General features: G+C 40.4%; 2 protein-coding genes across 2 annotated transcripts in view; one reads left to right on the forward strand and one right to left on the reverse strand.

Annotated features, from left to right (window-relative positions):
* The window catches only part of LOC311033520 (uncharacterized protein), a 267268-nt gene that overhangs the window by 133729 nt on the left and 107573 nt on the right, over positions 1–25966 (reverse strand). The gene's annotated exons all lie outside the window — the stretch shown is intronic.
* The window catches only part of rps6kal (ribosomal protein S6 kinase a, like), a 30963-nt gene continuing 7782 nt past the window's right edge, over positions 2786–25966 (forward strand). Inside the window, exons 1-15 of the mRNA XM_084041455.1 lie at positions 2786–3118; positions 13283–13342; positions 13850–13972; positions 14719–14800; positions 15801–15881; positions 16908–16987; positions 18692–18798; positions 19278–19315; positions 19982–20124; positions 20744–20814; positions 21194–21282; positions 21901–21965; positions 23092–23194; positions 23740–23864; positions 25316–25438. Coding sequence (XP_083897581.1) covers positions 3056–3118; positions 13283–13342; positions 13850–13972; positions 14719–14800; positions 15801–15881; positions 16908–16987; positions 18692–18798; positions 19278–19315; positions 19982–20124; positions 20744–20814; positions 21194–21282; positions 21901–21965; positions 23092–23194; positions 23740–23864; positions 25316–25438 — 1353 coding nt within the window. The 5' untranslated portion in view covers positions 2786–3055. The remainder of the gene's footprint in view (positions 3119–13282; positions 13343–13849; positions 13973–14718; positions 14801–15800; positions 15882–16907; positions 16988–18691; positions 18799–19277; positions 19316–19981; positions 20125–20743; positions 20815–21193; positions 21283–21900; positions 21966–23091; positions 23195–23739; positions 23865–25315; positions 25439–25966) is intronic.

The following is a 25966-nucleotide window of genomic DNA, read 5'->3' on the forward strand; positions in this document are numbered from 1 at the left end:
ACGCTGACAGTCGAATGTGTGTCACCCGGACGCAAACGTGATACATCGTATCAACATTGTATTATTCCCCCCCGCCCCCCCCCCCCTCGGCTTTGTGTGCGGTTCCTTTGGTTGTGATTCAATGGGTAGTTTATTTTACCATGAACTAGCTGTACGTGCTACAGATTTAATCCACACACAAGGAACATTCAACATCTACCCAAAACTAAAATAATCATTAGGATATGTAGCAGATAAGTATAGAGAAATTAATGACATGCACATTGCATACAAAATATGTCCTAATTTTTTACACAATTGTATTTATGTATTAATAGATTTCTTTTTGTGATACAGTTTTTTTTTATTATTATTTCTTTATTCATAACATTATAATATCACCACCATTGGAGCAAATATTAATTTTACCCTTATCAATAATGCCATACAATATTCCCCACTTTGAATATGCTTCCAATTCCACATCATAAATACTGTAAAATACAGGTCACATATTATATACAGGTTATATGGTTAGGGTTAATCCATCAGCTCAGTGGAACAGCACATGTACTACCATACATAGTCAGTTATAAAGTATCTTTCTGTATTGAGACCCGTTATAACTGACTATACATGTTTAGGCATTAACTATAATGTGCAGCTTCCATCAACACTTTTTTTCTCTTAATGTCCAAAAACGTTATTTATGAATATTGTAATGACAAGTGGTTTGTTGATTCCCAGGAAACGCCATGACAACTTTCGACATGAAACTTGTATTTGTGGCTCACACACACAAATTGGCTCCAGAGAAGCTCAACCTACCATGGAAAAGTGACATGGGTCCCTAATGCCACTTGCCCTGTCACCTGGATTTCGTTCCCCACATTAAGCACATAATGGCAAATAAAATAGTAAACAACACAAATCCACACATCCAACACATTCCCCATAGCAAACAACAAATGTGTTTGTACACCCTGAGGCATGTTGGGAAGTCATCCTGTCCAATGACACACACCGGGAAGCTACACAGCCCCCATATGATGTGTTTACCTGTCCCCAGAGACACACGCACCTAACACAAATTCCTGGAGGTGCTGAGTCATATGGCTCCTTCTCTTTCAAAGTCTCAGGGGCTCTAGTATCCCACGGTGAGGGACTTCCAGTGTGGAGTGTCCACCTGGTTCTCTTCTGTGCTGGCGAGGGGCCAGTGAGGTGCCAGCTGGTCCCAATAGAGAACCACTTTACAGCCCTCTACCAGCTGTACCCTGCAATGTAGACCATGTCAGACAATTTTGTCCAGTACAGTACAGTAGAGTACAGTACCTGACCTTTGCAGCAAAGTTTCGGTGAGGCCCCATTTTTTATTTGCTGAGCACCCAAACTCATGAAGGCGAAATCCTCTCCTGTGGAAATCATAGGGCCGTTTCCTGCAGGCCCCAGCATCGGCAAGTGTCTCTTCGCAATCTCTCCCACAGCTGTGCAAAAAGAGTCTGACCCAGCAGCCTCTCCCGTTAGTTCCTCCCTCGAAGTTCGCTGCGGGGGCGAGGAGGTCATCGAGGTAGACCACACAGTGGCTCAGAGGGAAGGAACCTGGCCCAGGACCCTCCTTTAACTGCTTTAAGTTGTTGCAGAGGCCAAAAGGCATGACCAGAAACTGCCATTATTTCCTGTCTGATAGAGAAGGCGGTCTTGGGCCGACCCTCGGGGGACAGTTCGATGTGCCATTACCCGCTGCAGGGGCCTAACGAGCTGAACCAGCTGGAGCCTGTCATATGGTCGAGTACATCGCCAATGCCAGGTAGTGGGAGGAATCCTTAGCTGCCTAAGCTGCCAGTAATCCATATTGTCTTTTTTTATAGAATGATGGGAATGGACCAAGGGCTGTTGGAGGGTTCAGTGATGCCGGGTGCTATAGAAGTATAAACAATGAAAAAAAGAAGGAAATACTAAAGAATAAAGGTCCACCAAAGTATAACATTTTGCGTACAGCATTTTAGTAAATAATGTCACACCACTACTGGCTACAGTTTTATGATGATGTTGTGTGTGCCTAAGCTACTGCGGTCATGTACATTATCAACGCCAATGCCGGTAACCAAAATGATACCTACTATAACATGTACTGTATCTTCTGTTTAAGGGGTCCTGTTGCAGTGATGGAGAGTACTCCCATGTGTTACTTAAGTAAAAGTATCAACTCTGCAATGTAGATAACTCTGTTACAAGTAGAAGTCCCTTATTAAAAATGTACTTGAGTAAAAGTACACAAGTATTGGCATCAAAATATACTTAAAAAGTAAAAGTACTCATTGTGCAGAATGTCCCATTTCACAAGTTCAAAATGTATAAAGAATCTTTTGAAAATAGCCGATCTACAAGAATTGTGAGCATGTAGGTCTGCTGTTTTCAAATGGCCGAAATATATATAGGGCTGAAGTGGTTTGTGTGTTTTGTAATACTATTCATAAATAAGTTTTCATATAATTGTAGTGGAGTAAAAGTGGCCTACAATATTTTCCTCTGAGATGTATTGGGCACAAATAAAAGTATTGAAAAGTGTAAACACTGAAGAAGAAAAAAACTCAAAATTGTACATACGTACAGTACTTGAGGACATGTACTTAGTTACTTTTACACCTCTGTGTGGACGAAAGTCGTGCCTAAAGAACGTCACAGGACAAGGCAACAGACGCTACCCCAGGTAGCCTCACACAGGATAGGGATGGGGGGGAATCCTTGAGTCGCAACTGCGTCATTGTGACGTCAATAATCTCTCATTCACTGATGGGAGCCGCCGCCATATTCATCCATATAGCATCCTGATGCTCCTGTCAACACACACACACACACACACACACACACACACACAGAGGACTGGAGAGAGCCCACCGCCGGGTCTGCAGCTGAGCTGAGCCCCCTCATAGCTGCTATTAGCTGAGCCCCCCCCCTCTCTATCCTGATCTATTAGAGCAGAATACCTCTAAAGTTCTTCTAAACATAACGGACACAGATCATGATGATGCACGAGGAGGAGGCGTAGGGTTTGAACACACAACGGTGTTTAACGATGCCTTTCTCCCAGCCAGAGGAGTCCTGGCACAAGATGGAGGTGAGCAGCGTTAGCAGTGAGGTGAGGATATTCACTATGAGTCCATACAACATGTTGTTGTTGTTGTTATTTACTGTTGTTGTGCGTCTTTTTGTGTGTGGGTTTGAGGGAGTGCGTGGTCCCCCCGGTGTGTGTACGTGTGTATGTGTGTGTGAGTGTGTGTGTCTCTGTGTGTGTGCGTGTCACGCAGGCAGGGTACAGGGCTCCTGCACCACTACTGTACTCTGTGATGCATGCTAACTGGGCTAGCTTTATGCTATCAGCTGCTGTTCTTTTTTTTTTTAAAGAGTGGATTAAAAATGCTTAGTTTTAGTGTGTTTTTGGGCAGCAGAATGAATCAAAACAAACCCGTTCCTTCCTTCCTCACCTTCCAGAACCCAGAGGAAGTTTAATAATGGTGGAATGTGTGTTTTTGTTTATGTTTATAACACATTAGCTACTAGGCTAGCTCTGGCTAAAGGAGGTTACTTATTAGCACATTGAACCTGGTGGTAATGCAGCCAGCTGTACTGTATGAGCTGCTAGCATTGCTGCTAGCTAACAGTTAGCTTGCTTGAAAACTTGGGAGATTAAGTTTTTTTTATGTGTTTGGTTGATTGAATGCTTTAGTTAAGTGGTTTTCAACCTTTTTCGCATCAAGGACCCCCAAATTGACACATATTAGCCCAGGGACCCCCATTTGAAAAGATATGCCAGGGACTCAACCATTTAGATTTCTTGGGGGTCCAAATCTACACTGTATCATCATCATCAGTGTTCATTTAACTCTGAGAGTGTACAAATGGAACCAAATGTTTGGTTCCATGTGTACACTGTCAGAGTTACAGACACATAAGGGTCAATTTGGTTGCTAACTATTAATTTGGCTGGGGACCCCCCTGGAACCCCCTCAAGGACCACTGGTGGTCCCCGGACCACTGGTTGAAAACCCCTGCATTTAGTTAACTGTTCGCAAAAGAAGCACAGAGGTACAGTTTTATACAAAGATGCTAAAAGGATAAACGGTTTTAAATCCAAGAAAGCACTTAAGGCTTGTTTCCATTGAGGTCCTGTAAATGTGTGCCATGAAAAAATAATATGTGCCATGAAAACTAACTTCAAAGCTCCATAAACTGTGTATAACCTTTAACCTAGCATAACGGAAAGCTATGTTATCTTCATGTTCATGTCAGATGGAACGACGTGAAGCTCTGTTACTTTGCACACAAGACACTATAAACCGAGGAATGTTACTGTAAACGTCAGACAGTGTGGTGGTGTTGTAACCGTTAGGAATCCTCCTCAGTGTTCATTTCATTACTTCTAATAATCAGGTCCTACCCGGGATTCGAACCCTGACCCACCAAGCTCTCGTTAAGGGGGAATGGTTGGGGATGCATTTCTATTAGGATATTTGTTTACAGTACCTGTTTATTATACAGTAATAGTATACAAATGAATGCTGGCGTTAAAGCTGGCTCAAACTGGGTGTTGTTTTGAAAGAATGCATTCCATTTAAACATATGCTGACAGTTTGATTTGTAGATGGATACGAGAATAATACTATGTGGAACTTTCTTGCTCCAGAAAGATAGAGACCCTGTTTTACTCACAGTGTTTACAAACATTACCAATGTAAACAAAGCTATTACAACCAAAATTCAGTTTTCAAATACTGCAGTGTTGTTAGTAGTCTTATAAAAAGCTGCCTGGGTCAATCACCATCCTATAATAAAACATATATATTTAAAATATTTTTGGTGCTGGTACTGGGGGGTATATCCATTTGTTTATGTTGTTTGTATCACTGAGTGGGCGTTTAACAACACCAACCTGTCTATGTTAACGCGCCAACACACATGAGATTCACGTGTAGATCTTTTATTGACCACGATAGGGCTGCAACTATCAATTATTTTCTTAAGATTATTCTAATGATTACTTTCCGTTTAATCGAGAAGTACCTTTTTCAGCAGCTTTTAAGTTTTTATCAATAAATTGATGTATCACTTAAGCCCTTCATTTTGTACTTTGTCACACAAACAGGGTCGTGTAAAACTCACCTGTATCATGGCCCGCTGTGAGCTTGTAGATCAGCTATTTTCACAATGTTTGAAATTGTTTTAAATCTTTCCCCCATAATGACAAATTACTAATCGATTATTTTATTGTATTATCGATTCTTTTTTATAATCGATTAAATTGATCGGTTTTATTAATTGTTGCACCCCTACTGACCACTCAGCCAAAGGTGATGGAATTTATTTTCTTGGTATAACATGACATTTAGCTCAGGTCTTGATTGATTTGATTGATTGAATATTTTATTTAGCAGAAATGTAAAACAGCACAAGTACAGTCAAACACTTTGTCTACACTTTGTTCCAGTGGGGTCCTAGGTCTTGCATCAGACAGGCACACTTTGAACAACTAAACAACTCTAGGACAACATGATAACACAAGAGCCTAGGGGTCAGCACCGCTGACATTTGTAGATTGTGGTTTGGGGGTTTAGGTTCACATTTCTGCTCCTCACCCAGTGTAGGAAATGTAGGACATTTTAAGGAGGATAATTAATTTCGCCCCAATTGCTTTGTTCAAAATTGTGAAGTGCTAACCGAGAGCTGGTGTATGTGTGACATATTACGTGCTTGTTCCAATGCTGTCCACACTCCGAAATGTAAGCAACAGTGCATGTATCAGGAATGGATATCAGAATATAGGAATGGATATCAGAATATGTTTGATAGTCACTGTCCTAACATCACAGCAACTTAAGGATTATATTCAGCTCTTTATTGTATATAGTTAATGAAGGCTGTGCCCTCTGAGAGCTCCACTTAAGAGACGTTAGGTTGTTTGGTTGAGACAACCACACACATCCTAAACCAGTCCATCTCTGGGATTCTTTTGCAGTCTCTAGACTCTAGTCTGCTCTGCCTCAATGGTCTGTTGGAACCTCAAAAGAAAAGTTTCCAAAGCCAGCATGCAACGTTTCCAAAACGCAGTAATGACTGCTGTGTTATATTGTCTCTTGTTCTCAGTATTGTAAAGCACTTTCTAAATGTGAAATCCAGGCGCCATACACACATTAAGGCTACAGAAAAGTCTAGTTTCTGATAGGCTGAAAGGTGTCTGTTAAAACCGTATATCACTATCAGGAAACCTCATACCTAGTCCCAGTCAACAATTCAATCCAACTATCTTTTTTTCCCCAGGCACATCTCATGTATACTCCCTTTAAAGGCAGATCATTTAAAATGCTAAATATTCAAATAATGTTGGAAAAACAGCTCTTATATGTTATAATTTGACCTTCTCATAAACACTAAATATGTTTTTATGAATGTTGGAAAAAGGTGTTTGAACAGCTAAACCTGCCCCACCCCCAACAGTTTTGTGATATCAGGAGTGGAATAAGTCCAACCTGGTAAACTCGCCTAAACTCCCTATAAACAAATTCAAGCACACTTATCATCAATGTACATTCAATTTAACTTTTTACAGCAGAGATGCTTCCAGAGCATTGGTAATATATCTGGTTTTGATTGCTTGACATTTTCAGTGTTAATTTATAGGCCAATTATATGCTTTAAAATTAACATTGAAAATGTCAAGCATTCAAAACAATATTGGCAATATTGTACTTGAAGAACTGGGACTACAGTGTACATCTAGCAGCTTCCTCCACTTCTGCTACCTGTAGGCTCGCCTTTTCAAAACTTCTCATTTGAAGTATTTTTCATATAATTATTTGAAAAAAGAAACTGATATTGTTGCTTAGATATCGACTAGTTAGTATTTAAATATCAGAAGCTAGCCCTTATCCATTGCCATACTTTTAATTCTGCCAATATTTAACTTTCAATAGCCCAGTAGCCATTGTGAAATCAACATTAAAATGTAGATTTTCTCAATCTCACCAACTGAAAAGGCTAGTCTATTGCGTGATTGTATGCAGGAAACACATTTTGAGATGGACTCAGAAACATATTAAGTGATTGTCCATGATAATGTCTAATCGGCTAATGTCTGCTAATGACACCACCACACCCTTTTGTCAATACAGCTATCAAGGCAAGGCAATTCAAAGTGCTTTACACAAATCATTAAGGATTAAGACATTAAGACACAGAGCATTAAGACACACATTATAAAAGGACAGTTAAACACAATTACAAATCTGAATTTATAAAATAAAGCAAACATAAGGGAATGAAATTACAATGCAGAAGAAAGTATATACTGTGTAGTATACTGTATATTTAAAAAACAAAAATAGCAAACAGATAGATTGATTTAAAAGAGCAGAGATGTATGTAACGGAGAGAGGTCCTCTGTTACGTATTTTTGATATAGCCCTTATTTATTGAATGATATTTGCACGCCACATTTGCACTTTTTGTATTTTGCACAGTTCACCTTAGTGCAATATGGAGAGAGTGCACTATGTGTGTAGTGAGGTTTTATTGTTGAGGTTGATTGAATGCTCAACAGTACCTGGTGTGTTTCCAGCATGATTGGGCTGGACCATATCAGGATAGTAGAGGGGGGATATGATGTGATGTGTGTTTGCAATTGCTCATATTTATGTTGTAGTAAAGTGTGAAGGATAAAGAATCGTTATGTTTGTAGGTCATAGAGAGAGTTGTATATATTAGGTGGGTTAAATGTATATGGTGTTATTAATGTAGCCCTATGTATGTTTTAGATTTATAATACACCCCTTGGAATGGAGCAGTCCAGGCTCATTAGCTGCAGCTGGTATAAAAGCTGCCAGTTGTCAGAGAGAGGGGTGGAAAGCTAGACACCATCATGTCAATGTGGTAACGTTGATTGAATGTTATCTGTATTGGTTTGGTGAATAAATACACTGTCTGCTTGAACTCTATTCCACCTGCACTTTTCTGGGAGTTTGTTGAACATGATGTGGTGCATCATCATCATAACCTTTATTTAACCCGTTAAGACCCGAGGTTCCAATTCTACACATGTCTTCTAAATCCTAACAGTTTTTAACTAAACTAAATCCTAGCAGACTATTGTTGCTATATCAGTGGGGCTCAAACCTTTTCATGTCAAGGACCCCCAAAATGATATGTATTTGGCTGCGGATCCCCATCTCAAAATATATTTTTTGGTTCCAGGGACCTCCAGAAGCAAAGATTTGAGTTAAAAATGTTGTTTCCAAAAATATATGGTTTCAAACATTTGCACAAATGTTCGAGATTTTTCAAAAATAGCAGATATACAAGCTCATAGCGCGGCACTGAGTGCCAAAGTATATACTATAATTATGCATAAAGTGGTTACGCAGATGTGTTCTCGGTTTGAATAGGTTAAGACTGGGAAAGCCGAGGTTAGAGAGTACAATAAAACACAGTACTCTACGTAGTAGAGTCTCCAACCACAACGATAACCACATAAAAACTGTACGCTGCTCCTCCACGTTTAGTTCTGACTCTCTGGGTTCAGAAAGCAGACGTGTCCCAGGCGACCTGAGAAGTCTGGACGATTCATGATGTATCGCAAGATCAGAAATGTATTTTTTGGCCCCTAAACCCATTCGGTGCTTTACAAAACCGACCGTAGTATTTTATAAATCAATTCTTTGACAGACCCAGGGAGCCAGTGTGAAAAGTTGAGAGACATCAGACAAGATATTTCAGATTGCAGCCTTGTTGCATGAATGCAGGCAGCGTAGGCTGTGCTCCTCTCTCACAAGCTGTGATGAACCATGCTAAAGGTGGGCGTAAATCATCTGCAAGCCAAGGATGACACCAGCCCCAGCCTGTAATGTCCTCAGTGTTAATTCAACTCAGAAGAGCGTCCAACAAATGGAACCAAATGGACCCCGGTAACCCCGAAGAGAGTGCAAAATGGAACCATGTGGACCCCTTACAGGTCCATTCGGCTCCGTTTGTACACTGTTTTGAGTTAAATCGACACTAAGGATTGTTCTGTGTAGATAGCACAGATCTCCTCCTCATTGGATTGCGTCATAGACTTCCGCTTGTGTTATTTGTTTTTGTTGCTATTGCTGCTGCAATGTTGAGGAGCTGAAACCAAATACTTTTACTCTTGTGTACTCGCAATTATTTTTGCATAATCGTTTCCATGTTGAGAAATGTTCACCCATTTTCAAATATTTAAAAAAGCAGAAATAGCAGATCTGCAAGCTTGTAGATCGGCTATTTCTGTTATTTTTTGCATGTATAAAATTATTAAATGTCAATAATGTCTTTGTATATTTAAGTCATTTGTCATATCTGCCCTGTGCAATCTTTTATTACGAAGCCTAAAAGGCAAGCAGAATTTGTATTCATATATTCAATGCCAGACACACAATTAAATCGTTAATCGCAATTATTTCAGTGACAATGAATCGTCAACTTAAATTTGTAATCGTGACAGCCCTGCTCTTATGTGAGAGTAACGATGGAAAAAAGAAAGAATCCACAATGTCACTGTGACTCTGTGGTCATTCCTCACAGTTCATTAGTACGCTATGTAGAGCGATCGTGTTCATCTGGGTCTCTGTGTGTTTTGTGGATACGTGTTTGACTTTTAAGGAGGGTGGCTCCACCCCGTCAGTGGGCTTACGTAGCCGCTATGAGTCACCATCATCCCCCTCTTCAGAGGGGCTTGATGGAATCACACACACACACACACACACACACACACACACACCCACACACGCTGGATTGAGTGCATCATGCAGGCTGAGCCTTGATGCAGCTCTGCTGGACAACAGCGGAGCAGCGAGCCCATCACCTGCTTTCCTGCAGTTATTAACCCTTTAAGACCGGGAACGCGTCTCTGTCATTTTAAGATTTCTTTGGCTATTTTTTGGAAAAATCGTAAAAAAATGGTGCAAATCTTTGAATATATATATTGTTTTAAAGCGAACATTTTAAACTCAAATCTTTGCTTCTGGGAGTCCCTGGAACAAAATATTTTGAGATGGGGGGGGGGGGGGGGGGGGGGTCCGCAGCCAAATACATATCATTTTGGGTGGTCCTTGACATGAAAAAGTTTGAGAACCACTGATATAGCAACATATGTTTTTTTTTCAAAAAACTGTTTGTTCAAAAAATATATATATATATATTCAAAGATTTGTACACATTTTCATGATCTTGTATATCTGCTTTATAGCCAAAGAAAAAGTGACACAGATGCGTTCCCGGATTGAATGGGTTAAAGCTCCTCAGAGCTCCCCCGACGGTACAGTAAAGTATATAGTACATGTTTTAACAGCAAGGCTTGACATACAAGTACTTGACACAAAAACATTGAGCATGAAGACACAGAGAGGAGGACAGTACAAAAACACATTCTAAGGATACAATTTGATATCAGACATTCAAATAAAACACAAAGACATGGCTTGTCAAGACTCACTAAAGGCAAACAGATAGGTAGGTCTTCAGCTTTGATTTGTAGCAGACCTGCAGTTTCCGGGGAGTTTGTTGCACGTTATAAGTTCTGACTCTGGGTTTGGAAAGCAGACCGGTTACACTTCTAAACAAGATCACAAATGCATTTTGGCCTTAAACCATTCAATGCTTTATAAATCAACTGTAGTATATTGAAATGGATTCTTTGACAGACAGGGAGCCCAATGTAAAGGTCTGAGAACAGGCCGCCTCTGAGCACTCAAACAAGTGCAAATCATTTGGAAGGCATTATATTTTGGGGATTTGTTTGTGTTGTATTTTTTGGTAAAACCTACAGATAAATCAAGTAATCAACCAAGTCAGTTTTCTTGTGTGTATGCAAAGGTACCTGCCTGCCTGGCCCGTAAAATAGCTTTTTGATACCAGAGAGACGTTGGGCCAAGCCATCTTTGAGGGGACCGCAGTCCCAGCACAGGTTTTTGTGTGCTCTGGCTGAGGATTAAAGCCATTCAATCCGGGAACGCATCTGCAGGGCCGCATTAAGACCCCTCAGGGCCGTGGAACACCACAAAATCAAAGGCCCCCCCAGTGGCATAATTTCACGCACATTTTTGGGGCGGTGTAACCGCCCCCTATACGTGAGTTTTGGACACAATCCTGCACCGTGATTGGCCAATAGTCTACAACGCAGTCTACACCCCTAACCCTTCCACAGTCAATGCAAATCTATACTTTTGCAAAGTCAGCCAATCACATTACAGCTAGTGTCATCACCACTAGCTGTAATGTGATTGGCTGACTTTGCAAATTCAGGACTGTGATTGGCTATTTATCCTTTTTTTTAAGTGAGTCATGTTGTGATGACCACACACCGCCCACTTCACACAGGGTGTGATTTTTTCTTTAAATACACAAAAATTAAATACACAATTCTCACAGGGCCCTGCAGGCTGCGGGCCGTGGAACACAAGTTCCACTAGGTTCCACGGTTAATGCGGCCCTGCGCATCTGTGTCATTTTAGATGTCTTTGGCTATTCAAAAATTGCAGATATACAAGCTCATAGCGCGGCACTGAGTGCCACGCTATGAGCTTGTCGATCTGCTATTTTTAAAAGATCTTGAAAATGTGTGCACTATATCTATATTTTAAAGCGAACATTTGTAACTCAAATCATGGGGGTCCCTGGAACAAAACATTTTGAGATGGGGGGGGTCCGCGGGCCAAATACATGTTTTCTAAATCCTAACAATATGTTGCTATATCAGTGGTGCTCTGTCTCCATGTCAAGGACCCCCGAAATAATATGTATTTGGCCGTGACGGGACGCGCAATAACCCCACGTTTGCAACTACTTTCGCCTGCGCACTTCACCGGGTATGGAGTGGTTTTTTTAATAGCAAAGAAATAATGACAGGCTTTACAGATGCGTGACAGATGGACAGGATTAGAGCACAGACATAATTCATATTGTCCTAAATCAAGTGGCAGCCAGGCACTTCAGTCCAAGAAACACTAACATGTGACTCTTAGATTCCATCTGTTGTTGTTGTTGTTTCGGGTGCCTCTTCTCACCAAGCCCGGTTCCAGTTCAGTACTGAATTTCAAATAAGCTGGTGGTTGAGACCAGGGACCTCCATACTACTGGCTTTTAACCGCTTGTGGTCTGCAGCCAAATACATATCTAAAAATACCTAACGGTATACAGGGATTAAAGTTCTCAGTCCTGGGGACTGATTTCAGTCTTGAGGATTCCATGTGCCATGTTTAAAAATCAAAAATCACATATTGGGACATGTTCTGAAAATAATTTTCAGTCTTGGGATTCTTTTTTGCTTTAACCCCTGGGTATATCAGTGGTGCTCCAACTTTTTCATGTCAAGGACCCCCAGAATTATATGTATTTGGCCCCGGACCCCCCATCTCAAAATATTTTGTTCCAGCAGGGACCCTCCAGAAGAAAAGATTGGAGTTAAAAATGTTTGCTTTAAAAATATATATACTATATTCAAGATTTGCGCACATTTTCACGATTTTTCAAAAATAGCAGACCTACAAGCTCATAGTGCGGCACAGGGGGTCTTGGTAGGATAACGGGATACCTTTTCTCAAAGGCTGCGACTAACAATTGGCGTGTCTGTGTTCGTTCGGGGGAGGGAAGCCGGGGAGAGGAGGAGGGCGATATTTGTCACTACACGACACGTTACTCCTACGGCACCTGAGAGAACTCGTGAGGCACATTATTCATCTTTTTCTATTCAAAATGTTTACAGTTGAATATTTGTTCATTTTTAATATTCAAATATACTGTATGTTCAAATATGGATTATTGGTTGACAGCCCTAGTATGTGGTGTTGTTTTTTTCCCCCCTGAATTTCTATGTTGAGTGTGGGGGAGTTGAGTCGGTGTTCTTAAATGTCAATAAATGTCAATGTATGACTGCAAAAACAAATGTTTCAAAAACAGAAATTCTCTCTCTCTCTCTCCCTCTCTCTCTCTCTCATTCATTGCCACATAGTGGATAACAGACAAAGTCTACGCCTCAAAATAAATGTTTATATGATACTTCACGTAACCCATTCAATCCGAGAACACAACTGTGTCATTTTAGATGTGCCGCGCTATGAGCCTGTAGATATGCTATTTTTGTAAAACCGTGAACATTTTGTGCAAATCTTTGAATGTATATATTTTTAAGCAAACATTTGTAAAATATTTAGTTCCAGGGACGTGGATGGATTGTTGGACGAAGGACTTCACTCCTACCTTTATACTCCACTGATCAATGCTGTTGTTTTGGTTCCAGGTCAATGGGCATCAGATCATGGATGACCCCATGGAGGACGAAGATTCTTTCACACACTGTGTGAGTAATGTGTGTGTGTGTGTGTGTGTGTGTGTGTACACACAGCCTGATATGGAAGGCAATGTTGCCTCACAATGATTTGCTGTGTGTGTGTACTACTAGGCATGTAAAGATGTATCACAAATTGATTCAAATCGATTCAAACCGGTGACAATTTGAAACGATTTAATCAAAAATGTATTGCAATTTGGCTAAAAAAATAGCCAAATTGCCAAAACAAATGAAGAAAAATACAGTAGCAAATGACTGAAAACTCTTTTATTTAATCAATTCTCTTACAAAGATCCTATATGTTCTTCTCTTATTTTTTTTACGCTCCCTCTGCTGTTTGCATTGCGATAAATGTTTTATTAAATCAATTTAAATTGTCACTAGTTTGAATCGATTTTAATCGATTTTACGATAAATCGTTACATACCTATTCTTCTGCTATTTTTCGGCAATTTTCAATGGCATCCTAAATGTTTCGATGTCCTCACAAGTATAGTATTACAAACCTGTGTGTAGGACGAGGAGGAGGCGACGTACAAAGAGATTCCCATCACCCACCATGTGAAAGAGGGCTGTGAGAAGGCCGACCCTCTCCAGTTTGAGCTGCTCAAAGTGCTGGGACAGGGCTCCTTTGGCAAGGTGAGGAACCCCAGAATTCACTCTGCTTCATATTCAGTGGTATACGATGATATAGTATTATATCTGTGTCATTTTTGCATTTATGCAAATCTTTTAAATGTATATATATATTTTTTTTTTTAAAGCGAACATTTGTAACTCAAATCTTTGCTTCTGGGGGGGCTCCTTAGAACAACATATTTTGAGATGGGGGTCCGGCCAAATACCATTTTGGGGGTCCTTGACATGGAAAAGTTGGAGCACCACTTACTAGTAACATACTGGTAGGATTTAGAAAACATTTTTAGATATGTATTTGGCCGCAGACCCCCATCTCAAAATGTTTTGTTACAGCGACTCCCATGAAGCAAAGATTTGAGTTACAAATCCTCAATATAAATATTATATATTATAATAAATCAAAATATTATAATATAATATAAATCAAAATATAGATATATTCAAAGTTTTTCACAACTTTTCACGAAAATAGCAGATCTACAAGCTCATAGCTAATGCAAAGATAGCTTGTATATCTGCTATCTTTGAATAGTCAAGCTAAAATTACACAGATGCTGTCCCGGATTGAATGGCTTAATATTCAGTGGTACGATGATATTGTATCGCTTGCCAAAAAGAACAGATCCACAAGCAAATCGCGACCTGCCGTTAACTTGTAGATCTGTTCTTACAAAGCCACACCATGTTATACTGTAAATGAGTGTTAACGCTGATTATCCGCTGTCCTCTGTCTGGTCTGTCCTCAGGTGTTTCTCGTCAGGAAGCTGGTTGGTCCTGATGCTGGACAGTTGTATGCAATGAAAGTTCTCAAAAAGGCATCTTTGAAAGGTAACAATTCATCTGATCTTCCGATGCCTTTCGAATGACTCACCAAGGTAGATCCCATCTATAAGGGATTATTGGAACGACTATGCATTAGATTCTGATGTAGAAATTGGCAAAAATGACTGATTAAAGCGGCTATAAGTGATTTTTCTTTTGTTGAAATAAGTGTTAAATAACTATATTCTGCTCAAGGGTCTCTCTCTGTCTCTCCAGCTCTTTTTTAATCAGAAAATGAATTTTCAGGTCGGGATACCAATTTGATCCAATCAGGAGAGAGAACTCATACAGGTTACAGGATAAACAAGTGAAATTGGAAGTGATGACAAAGAAATGAGCAGACAAAATTGAAACTGGGATGCTATAAAAATGAAACTGATAAGTGGGTACTCTCTCCTGATTGGATACAATTGGTGACCCACGTGAAAATGTATTTTCTGCTTATTTAATGGAGACACGGGTAGACCTGTCTTAATGAACAAACACTATATAGCAATGATTTCTATGAGATTATAGAGCTTTGAGCTTTTAACAAAAAACCTTTGTGTTTTAACCAAAAAATATCACTACCTTTTTAACATTTCAATGGAACGAATAATGTACCTTTACTGTAGGTACATGAACCTGAAAATGTTTTGTGCCAGGGACCACCAGAAGAGAAGATTTGTGTTGAAAGAAATGCAAAATTATGCAAAATTGTTCAAACATTTTTGATATTTTTCAAATATTTTCAAAAATAGCAGATATACAAGTTGACTGATGTTTCGATGTGAACTACATCTTCCTCAGAGCCGCTTCGATGTGGTTCACATCGAAACGTCAGTCACCCTTATTACTTAAAAAAGGCTTAAATGTCCAAGCTGCTCCGCTGTCTCTCCTTCGGTGCCGTACCGTCCTGTTCCTGGGACGCACCGGACCCGTCTCCTTTGTTAACAACACAATGTCCTCTGATGGGTTTGATCCCAATCATTTTGTGTTCTGTCCCTGTCTCCCCTCCTCTCTGCAGTCAGGGACAGAGTCCGCACTAAGATGGAGAGAGACATTTTAGTGGAGGTCAATCATCCCTTCATAGTTAAGTTGCACTACGGTAAGAACACCCTGTTGTTGTGCCAGTCACCCTAATCCTCTATGTCATGTCACAGAATGTGCGTGCGTGCGCACATGCGTCAGTGGTGGAAAAAGTACTCCCATTTTTTACTAGAGTATCAATACTGCAATGTAGAAATACTTACAAGTAAAAGTCCGGAATTCAAGTACAAAAGTATTGGCATCAAAATGTACTTAAAGTACCAAAAGTAGAAAGTACTCATTATGCAGATTGTACCATTTCACAAGTTTTCAAATGCATTAAAGTCTTTTGAAAATAGCAGATCTACAAGCTCCCAGCTTGTAGATCTGCTATTTTCAAATGGCCGAAATGCATATAGGGTTGAAGTAACCTCGGTCCCAGCCTCCCTTATCTGCGAAAAGAAGAGCCTGGTCACGACCTAAAGCAGCGAGTGTCTAGGAAGTCCTGAATGGGTAGGATTTCCGTCGTACACGTTTCCCCTGGAAACGTGTACGACGGAAATTTTGACCAATCACAACACTCGTTTCATTCACGGAGAATGTTAACAGATTTGTAAAGCATCAACGTCATTTCCTTGGGCGGTACTTCCATCAAATTCAACCGTTTCCGGTTCTTCACTTCCTAGACAACCAACATCCCAGGTCTTGCCCAGCGTGGGGTTGAAGTGGTTAATGTATGATTTGTAATAATAATCAAAATCTACAAAGTAACTAGTAACTAAAGTTTTCAAATAATTGTAGTGGAGTAAAAGTACAATACTCCAGTAAAGTAAAAAATCCTCAAAATTGTACTTAAGTACAGGACTTGAGTAAATGTGCTTAGTTACTTTACACCACTGGTGTGTGTGTGTGTGTGTGTGTGTGTGTGTGTGTGTGTGTGTGTGTGTGTGTGTGTGTGTGTGTGTGTGCGCGTGCATGCAGTGGTTGAAGAAGTACTCCGATTTTTATTTACTATAAGTAAAAGTAGCTATACCCCATTGTCAAAAAAAGCTGTGTGTCAGTGTACTTGTGCAAGACGGTGACTTGTCTGATCTCATCTGTCCAGCCTTTCAGACTGAAGGAAAGCTCTATCTAATACTGGACTTTCTCAGGGGAGGGGACGTCTTCACGCGTTTATCCAAAGAGGTATGTTCACTCCCTGCTGTGTTTAGATCCACCATGTTTTAAATACTGCACCACAAAACACGTCTTTTGAACCGTTTTTTTTCTTTCTGGTAACATAATCACTTAAGCCCCTTTTTATATTCCGTCATTCAACAGTGTCACATGGGAGAATAGCCAATCTACAAGCTCACAATGCAATTCGTCACGTTGTAAGCTTGTCGATCAGCTATGTTTTATAAAAACAATCATTGAAAAGTTATGAAAATGTTCAATGACATGCCCAAAATGTATTATTATTTGTCCTACTTTATCTTATGTTTTTGTAGATGTACCGGTATATGTTTTTTTTTTTTTTTAATATTAAATAATACAAATTTTACGTAATATAAACGGTGAGGTACTCGCATAAGCCCCCCTAGGGTTTCTTACCTCACCGGCACAACAACTAAACTGTCAACTTTCCCATAGAAAGAACTATCATATTATGCATAATGTTTGTAATTGTTGTGCAAATCAAATAAATCAAATGGGGGGGGGCAGGTTGAAACAAGTGGTTAATTGCCTCTTTGGAAACCTCTACCGAGATCGTTATGAGGTTTATTTGTTAAAGTTCTAATTCTAGAGGACACATACCGTAATCCTCTCACGAACGTCGAGCATCTGTAGAGATAACAGAGTTGAAACGAGACAGGGGTTGCGTTTGATACGCATCACAGGCTTTCTCGTCCGACTAGAAACGCTGTCAGAAGTCGTTTCTTTATCTCCCGCTGTGTTGTTCACTTTGGCTTTTCACAGTAATTCTGTCTTCCGCCTGTAAGCCAGCCAGCCTAGTTTTCTTGGAAGACGTCTGTGGCGCTCTTAGATCATGTACTGCCCGTCACTTTAGAGAGGGCCCAGATCAGTTTTAATCCAAAGCTTTCAGGAAACTCACACCAGATGTGATTGTTCCCGTAGATAAGTTGGCCTGCCGAAGGCCCTGTGAAGACAGATCCGGTAGAGATAGCTGCTGCCTGCCTGCCGGGCAGATCTCCACAATCCCAAACATCGGCCGTTATATTGCTCGCTGAGCCTTTTTAGATGTGCTGATATTGTAATAGAGATAATAATAATCTCTTTCTTTTTTTTTGTTTGTTGTTGTTGTCACACACAGCTTACTATTTTATACTTTGGCTATTCAAAAATAGCAGATATACAAGCTCATAGCGCAGCACCGAATGCCGCGCTATGAGCTTGTAGATCTGCTATTATTGAAATATCTTGAACATTTTGTGCAAATCTTTGAATATATGTATTTTTTTAACTCAGATCTTTGCTTCTGGAGTTCCCTGGAACAACATATTTTACAAATTTTCGTAAAAAAATATAGAATATATAATATAAAAATATTCAAAGATTTGCACATAGTTAAAAAATGGCAGATCTGCAAGCTCATAGTGCGGCACTCGGTGCCGCGCTATGACCTTGTAGATCTGCTATTTTTGAATAGCAAAGAAATCTAAAGTGACACAGATGCTCGCTGAGCCCTTTAGATGTGTTGATATTGTAATAATGATATTATATTGTAATAATTATAACTAATAATAAATTATAATAATAATTAAGAATATTATTTTTGTTTGTTGTTGTTGTTGTCGGTGGTACGTTGAAGAGCTGTGTTTTCCTTGCTGTTGCTTTGTGTCTCCCCTCTTCCGAGTCCAGAGAGTAAATTTGTCCAGTTCTTACCAGGTCATGTTTACAGAGGAGGATGTGAAATTCTACCTTGCAGAGCTTGCCCTGGCACTCGACCATCTGCACACCCTGGGCATAGTTTACAGAGATCTCAAACCAGAGAAGTATGAACCCTTAGCTTTCAACCCTTGACCTTTTTTAACCCATTCAATCCGCAAACGCATCTACACATTTTTCATGTCATGGACCCCCAAAATGATCTATATTTGGCCGCAGACCCCCATCTCAAAACGGTTAGTTCCAGCAGGGACCCCCAGAAGCAAAGATACAAATGGATCAAAAAGGACTACATTAAGGGTTCCATTTGTACACTCTCCAAGTTATAGACCTTGAAAGGTCCCTTTTGCTCTTAGCTATCGGTCATTTTGCTGGGGACCCCTTGGAACCACCTCAAGGACCCCTAGGGGTCCCCAGACCCCATGTTGACAACCAGTGACCAAACTGATAAAATGAAATAGCATTGAGAAACGTGCTATTATTGACATCACTGTAATTGTTGCTTGCTATGGTTCACTTTTTAATTTCTGATTATTTATGTGAATCAATATCAGACACAAACATCTGTATATTTTCTGTCTTTCAGTATCTTACTTGATGAAGCTGGACATATCAAGTTAACAGGTGTGTGACTTTTAGCACAAGGCTACGTAGACGTTAATACTCACTCAGTGTTTCACTGTTGAGTTCCTTACACACCCGGGAGCGGGTGACAAATGAATAAACCAAAAATATTTCACATTGAATTATTCATATATTTGGTGCCTCATTCATACTGGTTGATGCTTTTGTTTTTTACTGCTTGTTTCAGTAAAAAATAATGTTTACCGAAACAAGGTTGAACAATTGACCTCGTTTCAGTAAAGATAATATGTCGCTTTATTAACAACTAATATTAATATATAGTATATATATAATAGTAATATATTTTCAGGAGAATTAATCACATGGGGGGGGGGGGGAGCCCTGCTCCTAGTGTATAAGGACCTTTGTTCTGACAACACTGAGTAATGTTTGAATTATTTTGCACGAGGATAACTGAGTTAACTTTTAATCAAGTTCTTAAATCTGGTCCACAGATAAAAAGCACTTTTGCTGAAACATTACACATCACATTAATTTAATGACTTAATTGGACTTTTTAATTATCCTGTCTTAAATATATATATATATTTTTTTTTATAAAATGTTGATAATTATTGAATAATAATAGTATTGATGATAATGATAGATTGTGCTCTTGGAGATACTGTCATAGGGTGAAGGAATATGTGTGTCGGTTCCCTGCAGACTTTGGTTTGAGTAAAGAGTCAGTGGATGCTGATAAGAAGGCGTATTCCTTCTGTGGTACGGTGGAGTATATGGCCCCTGAGGTGGTCAACAGGAGAGGACACACACAGAGTGCTGACTGGTGGTCCCTGGGAGTACTAATGGTACACACACACACACACACACACACACACACACACACACACACACACACACACACACACACACACACACACACACACAGCTGACTGGTGGCTGGGAGTAGTAAGATTAACATTTTAGCCCATTCAGTCCGGGGACGCATCTGTGTCATTTTAGATTTTAGCTATTTTGGCTATTCAAAAATAGCAGATATACAGCCGCGCTATGAGCTTGTAGATCTGCTATTTTTGAAAAATCTTGAACATTTGTGCAAATCATCACACATATTTTTTTAAACAACATTTTTAACTCAAATCTTTGCTTCTGGAGGTCCCTGTAACAAAATATTTTACAAATGTTCTCTTTAAAAAATATATTTTCAAATATGTCAACAGACAGACACAAAAACAGACACACATTTTCTTGATTTTTCACAACAACAATAGACATGACTAAGATACTGTATTTCTGCATAGTAGCCTACAGATATATTTTGTCCTACAGAGATAATAATAATAATAATAATAATAATATCACAAATGTACATGCGCTTTTCTAAGAACCCAGTCTCTGTGTTGTCCTAAAGAGATGTATTGTCCTGCGGAGATGTTTTAGATGTTTTGTCTCTTTCTATGCTTGTAGTTCGAGATGCTGACGGGGACGTTACCATTCCAAGGGAAAGACCGAAATGAAACCATGAACATGATTCTGAAGTGAGTTCCTCTGCTCCGCAACACACACTCGCATACACACACACACCATAATCACACATGCACACTTTTACAGTACATACACGTTTACGCAGGTACACACTTATACATGTTTGATCTGATACAGAATCAGATATTTGAACAGACCTTTTCTCAGTCTGAGAAAAAGCTTGCTGCTTGAAACATCACCTATTAGTAATGTAATAAATATCCATGGGAGCATGAGCCAGTGTGCAGACTCAATGTTTTGGGACTCACACACACACACACACACACACACACACACACACACACACACACACGCACACGCGCCACTTCTGTAATTACGCAGTGAAGTTCATGTGTCGTCTATCTCTCTTCCTCGTCCTGTCTTCCTGTCCAGAGCCAAGTTGGGAATGCCACAGTTCCTGAGTTTAGAAGCCCAGAGTTTGCTGAGAATGCTGTTCAAACGAAACCCTGCTAACAGGCTAGGTATGATGTCTCATAGTTGATCTGCCTGTCTGCCCATCTATTCGTTCATTCAATGATTCATTTTTGTCACTTTGTGTGCACGCATGCATATTATGTGGTCGGTAGATGAGTAAACTCTTGGTACACTCAGTGGTCTAAAGTAACTAAGTACATTTACTCAGTTTAAGTACTGTACTTAAGTACAATTTTGATGTACTTTTACTTTACTGGAGTATTTCCAATTGTCTATAATTTTACTTCTACTCCACTACATTTCAGAGGCAAATATTGTACTTTTACTCCACTACAATTATTTGAAAACTTTAGTTACTAGATACTTTTTCAGATATAAATTATTAAATTATAAAACATACATATATTAACCACTTCAGCCCTATTTTATACCTAGGCCATTTGAAAATAGCCGATCTACAAGCTCACAACGCGTCGCATCGCGATGACCCCGGTCATCTAAGTATATAGGGTTCAATTGGTTAAGACTCACCAACGCGCAAAATCACTTTACTAGTATTTTCTTCTGCCTTAACGACACCTTTTTGCCACTTTATTCTGTATCTTTACTACTATGTAGAATAATTATGTCTGTCTGTATGTCTGTCTGTCTGTCTGTCTGTCTAGGGGCTGGAGCTGACGGTGTGGAGGAGATCAAACGACATGCTTTCTTTTCTACTATTGACTGGAATGTAAGTAATCTCTCCCTTTCTATCTCTTGTATTTCTCTCTGTCCTTCACCATCTCTGCCTACAGTGTGTTCTTGTCTCTCCTCTCTCTCCATCTCTCTCTCTGTACTTCTCTCCATCTCTCTCTCTCTTTTCTCACCCCCCCCCTTCTCTCTATCAGTGTTTCATATGATGAAATGCAGCCAGCTAAATCTAATTCCCACAGCTTCTGTTGAGGATTCTCACCTCTAACAGACATTTGGCTCGCTGACGTGTGTGTGTGTGTGTGTGTGTGTGTGTGTGTGTGTGTGTGTGTGTGTGTGTGTGTGTGTGTGTGTGTGTGTGTGTGTGTGTGTGTGTGTGTGTGTGTGTGTGTGTGTGTGTGTGTGTGTGTGTGTGTGTGTGTGTGTGTGTGTGTGTGTGTGTGTGTGTGTGTGTCTGGGCTGTAGGCCAGCTCTCACTGTGTCTGTACTAATAGCCCTGCGTGAGTGTTTAAGAGGCAGCAGGATGCTATTGGATGCTCAAAGCTGTGGAGTTAATCTGGGAGGACTGTTGGCTTCTCTCTCTCTCGCACACACACACACACACACCACTTGCAGACAAAAACAACACTGTTGGAGGGATTTTGGTTTTGTGTGTGTGTGTCCTGAGGATTTTAGGGTTAGCAGCAGGTTAAGGGCAAACTAATGTTCTTTCATTCATTTATTCAAACCTTTATTTGTTCTCGAAAAGACATTGAGGTTGCCCTCATTTGCAGTGTCTTCGAGATACATCACAGTCCAAAGTACAATTTCATTTTCACATCAATATTCACATCAATAACAAAACAAAACAGAAACTTCCCCCTAACGTGTGATACAACACAAGTTTAGAAGCAGTTGCAGACATGTGTGCGTAGGTCTGCAATCAAAGATTTAAATTGACTGCATGTTATGGGAGAACAGATCTTTAATTGAAGCTGTAGGTCATTCCAAGTGGTTCGGGCACTGAAACAAAAGGCTGTTTTTCCCAGTTCAGACTTTACTTGGGGCACCTTTAGCATGAGCCAGTCATTGGAACGTGTCCTATATGTTCCATGATTAATGCAGTGGAATCCATTTAAATTATGTGCTTCATATAAAACAAATGTGTGTTTGTGTGTGTCCAACAGAGGTTATTCAGGAGAGAACTCCAACCGCCTTTTAAACCAGCTACAGGTAAACCTGACGACACGTTCTGCTTCGACCCAGAGTTCACCGCAAAGACACCTAAAGGTACGCGCACACACACACACACACACACACACACACACACACACACACACACACACACACACACACACAGACACACACACTAGCGCCAAAACAAATGACAGTCCAGTAACCATGGTAACTACAGTTCCGTGCTGGAAACACGGAAGTACATTTTTGGTGCGTTTGACTCTAGCCTTGAAGAGCCTTTTCTAACTAAGCCACTGAGACACCAAGCCTCTCGTTTCTGAAGTCTCACACCTGCTAGTGTGTTTGGTAGCAATGGACGTGTCCACGGGCTGGTAAGAGGGTTGCAGCAGGTAGTGGGGCACAAAAAAGAATGCCAAATAGCCGATCCATCACCTCACAAAACGATTGTGAGCTTGTAGATCAGCTATTTGTGGTGAAGAGATTTGCTGTAGATGGAAAAACGTATAGAGTCAAGTCCAGTTTACTACGTTTAGAGGGTTTAAGTGTTTAAGTGTGTGTGTGTGTGTGTGTGTGTGTGTGTGTGTGTGTGTGTGTGTGTGTGTGTGTGTGTGTGCGTGTGTGTGTGTGTGTGTGTACAGACTCTCCAGGTATCCCTCCCAGTGCTAACGCCCACCAGCTTTTCAAAGGCTTCAGTTTTGTGGCTCCTGCGCCTCTGGATGAAAACAAGAGCTCCCCTCTGCTCAGCATACTGCCCATAGTACAGGTACAAACACACACACACACACACACACACACACACACACACACACACACACACACACACACACAGCTCTTATCCTGTCTAGTTGAAACACACGCTGCTGTTGCCATGGCACTTAGCCTCACTAGAAGGAGCACAACTTTAGTCACACACAAACGATAACAACAAACTCGCCGGCTCCAAAGAATCTTATCATAAAGAGAAGGATGGCTAGCACTCGCGTTCTGTCCTTCAGGCACTTGTTATTTTATTTTAAAAGGCAGGCGCCGTGGTATATGAAACGGATGCGTTTTGGGCTCTATAAGCCTTCATCAGTGTATAATCATACGCGATTATGCGCCGATGAAGCCTTTCGCCACGTTCACACTGCCTGATACAGAGCTACTGTCTACCGACCGTTCATTTTCCATGGAAGCCAGCGACATGAAGACACAAAGCTACGTTTGTAGCGGCTACAACATTTAAAAAGCTACATTACAATCCAAGTTTAGCTACAAAACTACCAAGTGTTGTTTAACCCATTAAGACCGGGAACACATCTGTGTCATCTGTTAGATTTCTTTGGCTATTATTCAAAAATAGCAGATATACAAGTTCATAGCGCGGCACAGAGCTTGTATATCTGCTATTTTTACATAGTAGATCTGCTATTTTTGGAAAATCGTGAAAATGTGTGCAAATCTTTGAATGTATATGTTTTTTTTAAGCAAATTCTATTTTGAGATGGGGGGGGGGGGGGTCCGCGGCCTAATACAGATGATTTTGGGGGTCCTTGACATGGGAAAAGTTGGAGCACCACTGATATAGCAACATACTTCTAGGATTTAGAAAACATTTTTAGATATGTATTTGGCCCCGGACACCTCATCTCAAAATGTTTTGCTCCAGGGACCCCCCAGAAGCAAAGATTTGAACACATTTTCACGATTCTTTTTTCAAATCGTGTCGCAGAGTTGTTGCTGAAGTGTTGGTCAACCCGCTCGTTGACGTCTTCAAGCGTGCGTCCAAAGAGCGAGAAAAATATAAAGGAAAATAAAGCCTGGGGTTAAAGAGAACATGGAAGTAGTTGACGGGAATAATTAGTTCTCCACCATTACAAGCAGGAATTGTGAGAAGGTGAGTGAAAATGGTTACATTCGCTCAACTTGGATTGTAGCTCTGTAGATGTTGTAGCAGCTACCGAGGTCGGGTGTGGCTTTGTGTCTTCATGACGCTGGCTTCCGCTGAAAATGAATGGCAACCAGTAGCTTTGTAGCTGGCAGTGTGCATTAGAACCGAAACGCGTCCGTTTCATAAGCCATTTTGCCTGCCTTTAAAATAAAATAAGTGCTGGCTATCATTCTCTTTACTTTAGTAGCCTACCCTACATCTCACAGTGGTGTGTGTGTGTGTGTGTGTGTGTGTGTGTGTGTGTGTGTGTGTGTGTGTGTGTGTATATTGTGTGTGCATTTCAGGTGCATGGTGGTGCGTCTCAGTTCTCAGATCTGTACGAGCTGCAGGAAGACATCGGTGTTGGATCGTATTCAATCTGTAAACGCTGTGTACACAGAGTGTCTGCTGTAGAATACGCTGTCAAGGTAACACACGACACACACACACACACCACACACACATTCAAACCAAACCATACTGTACCATACGGGAGCCTAAAACCTTGCCTTACTATATGAAGATGTTTTTGCTCTCGTATTAGGGTGTATGCAGGTCCTGAAAATGTCTTTAAAATGTCTTAAAGGACCAATTAGGTGGTCTGGCAGGTTTAACACATTGACCGATGACCGTTTTACAAGGCATAGCATGGTCTGTTACTCCCGTTTCATTTGTGTGTTTGTTTCATTTGGGCGGCCATAGCTGTATGGGTAGAGAGGCTGCCTGGGAAACAGAAGGTCCCAAGTTTGATTCCTGGCCCCGGCAATGTGTCGAGGTGTCCATGAGCAAGACATTTATCCCCTAACTGCTCCTCCCCTGTGCTCAGTCTGAGCACTTGAGGAGCAGTCAGCTGGCTGAAGCTGAAAACTGATTCCCCCGTGGGAACAATAGTCTAATTATTATTATTTATGTCCATACTTTTTTTTCTATAGTGTTATCACCAAAATGTACAACCT

The sequence above is a fragment of the Gymnoscopelus microlampas genome (assembly GCF_963454915.1).
Source record: "Gymnoscopelus microlampas genome assembly, chromosome: 18".
NCBI lineage: Eukaryota > Metazoa > Chordata > Actinopteri > Myctophiformes > Myctophidae > Gymnoscopelus > Gymnoscopelus microlampas.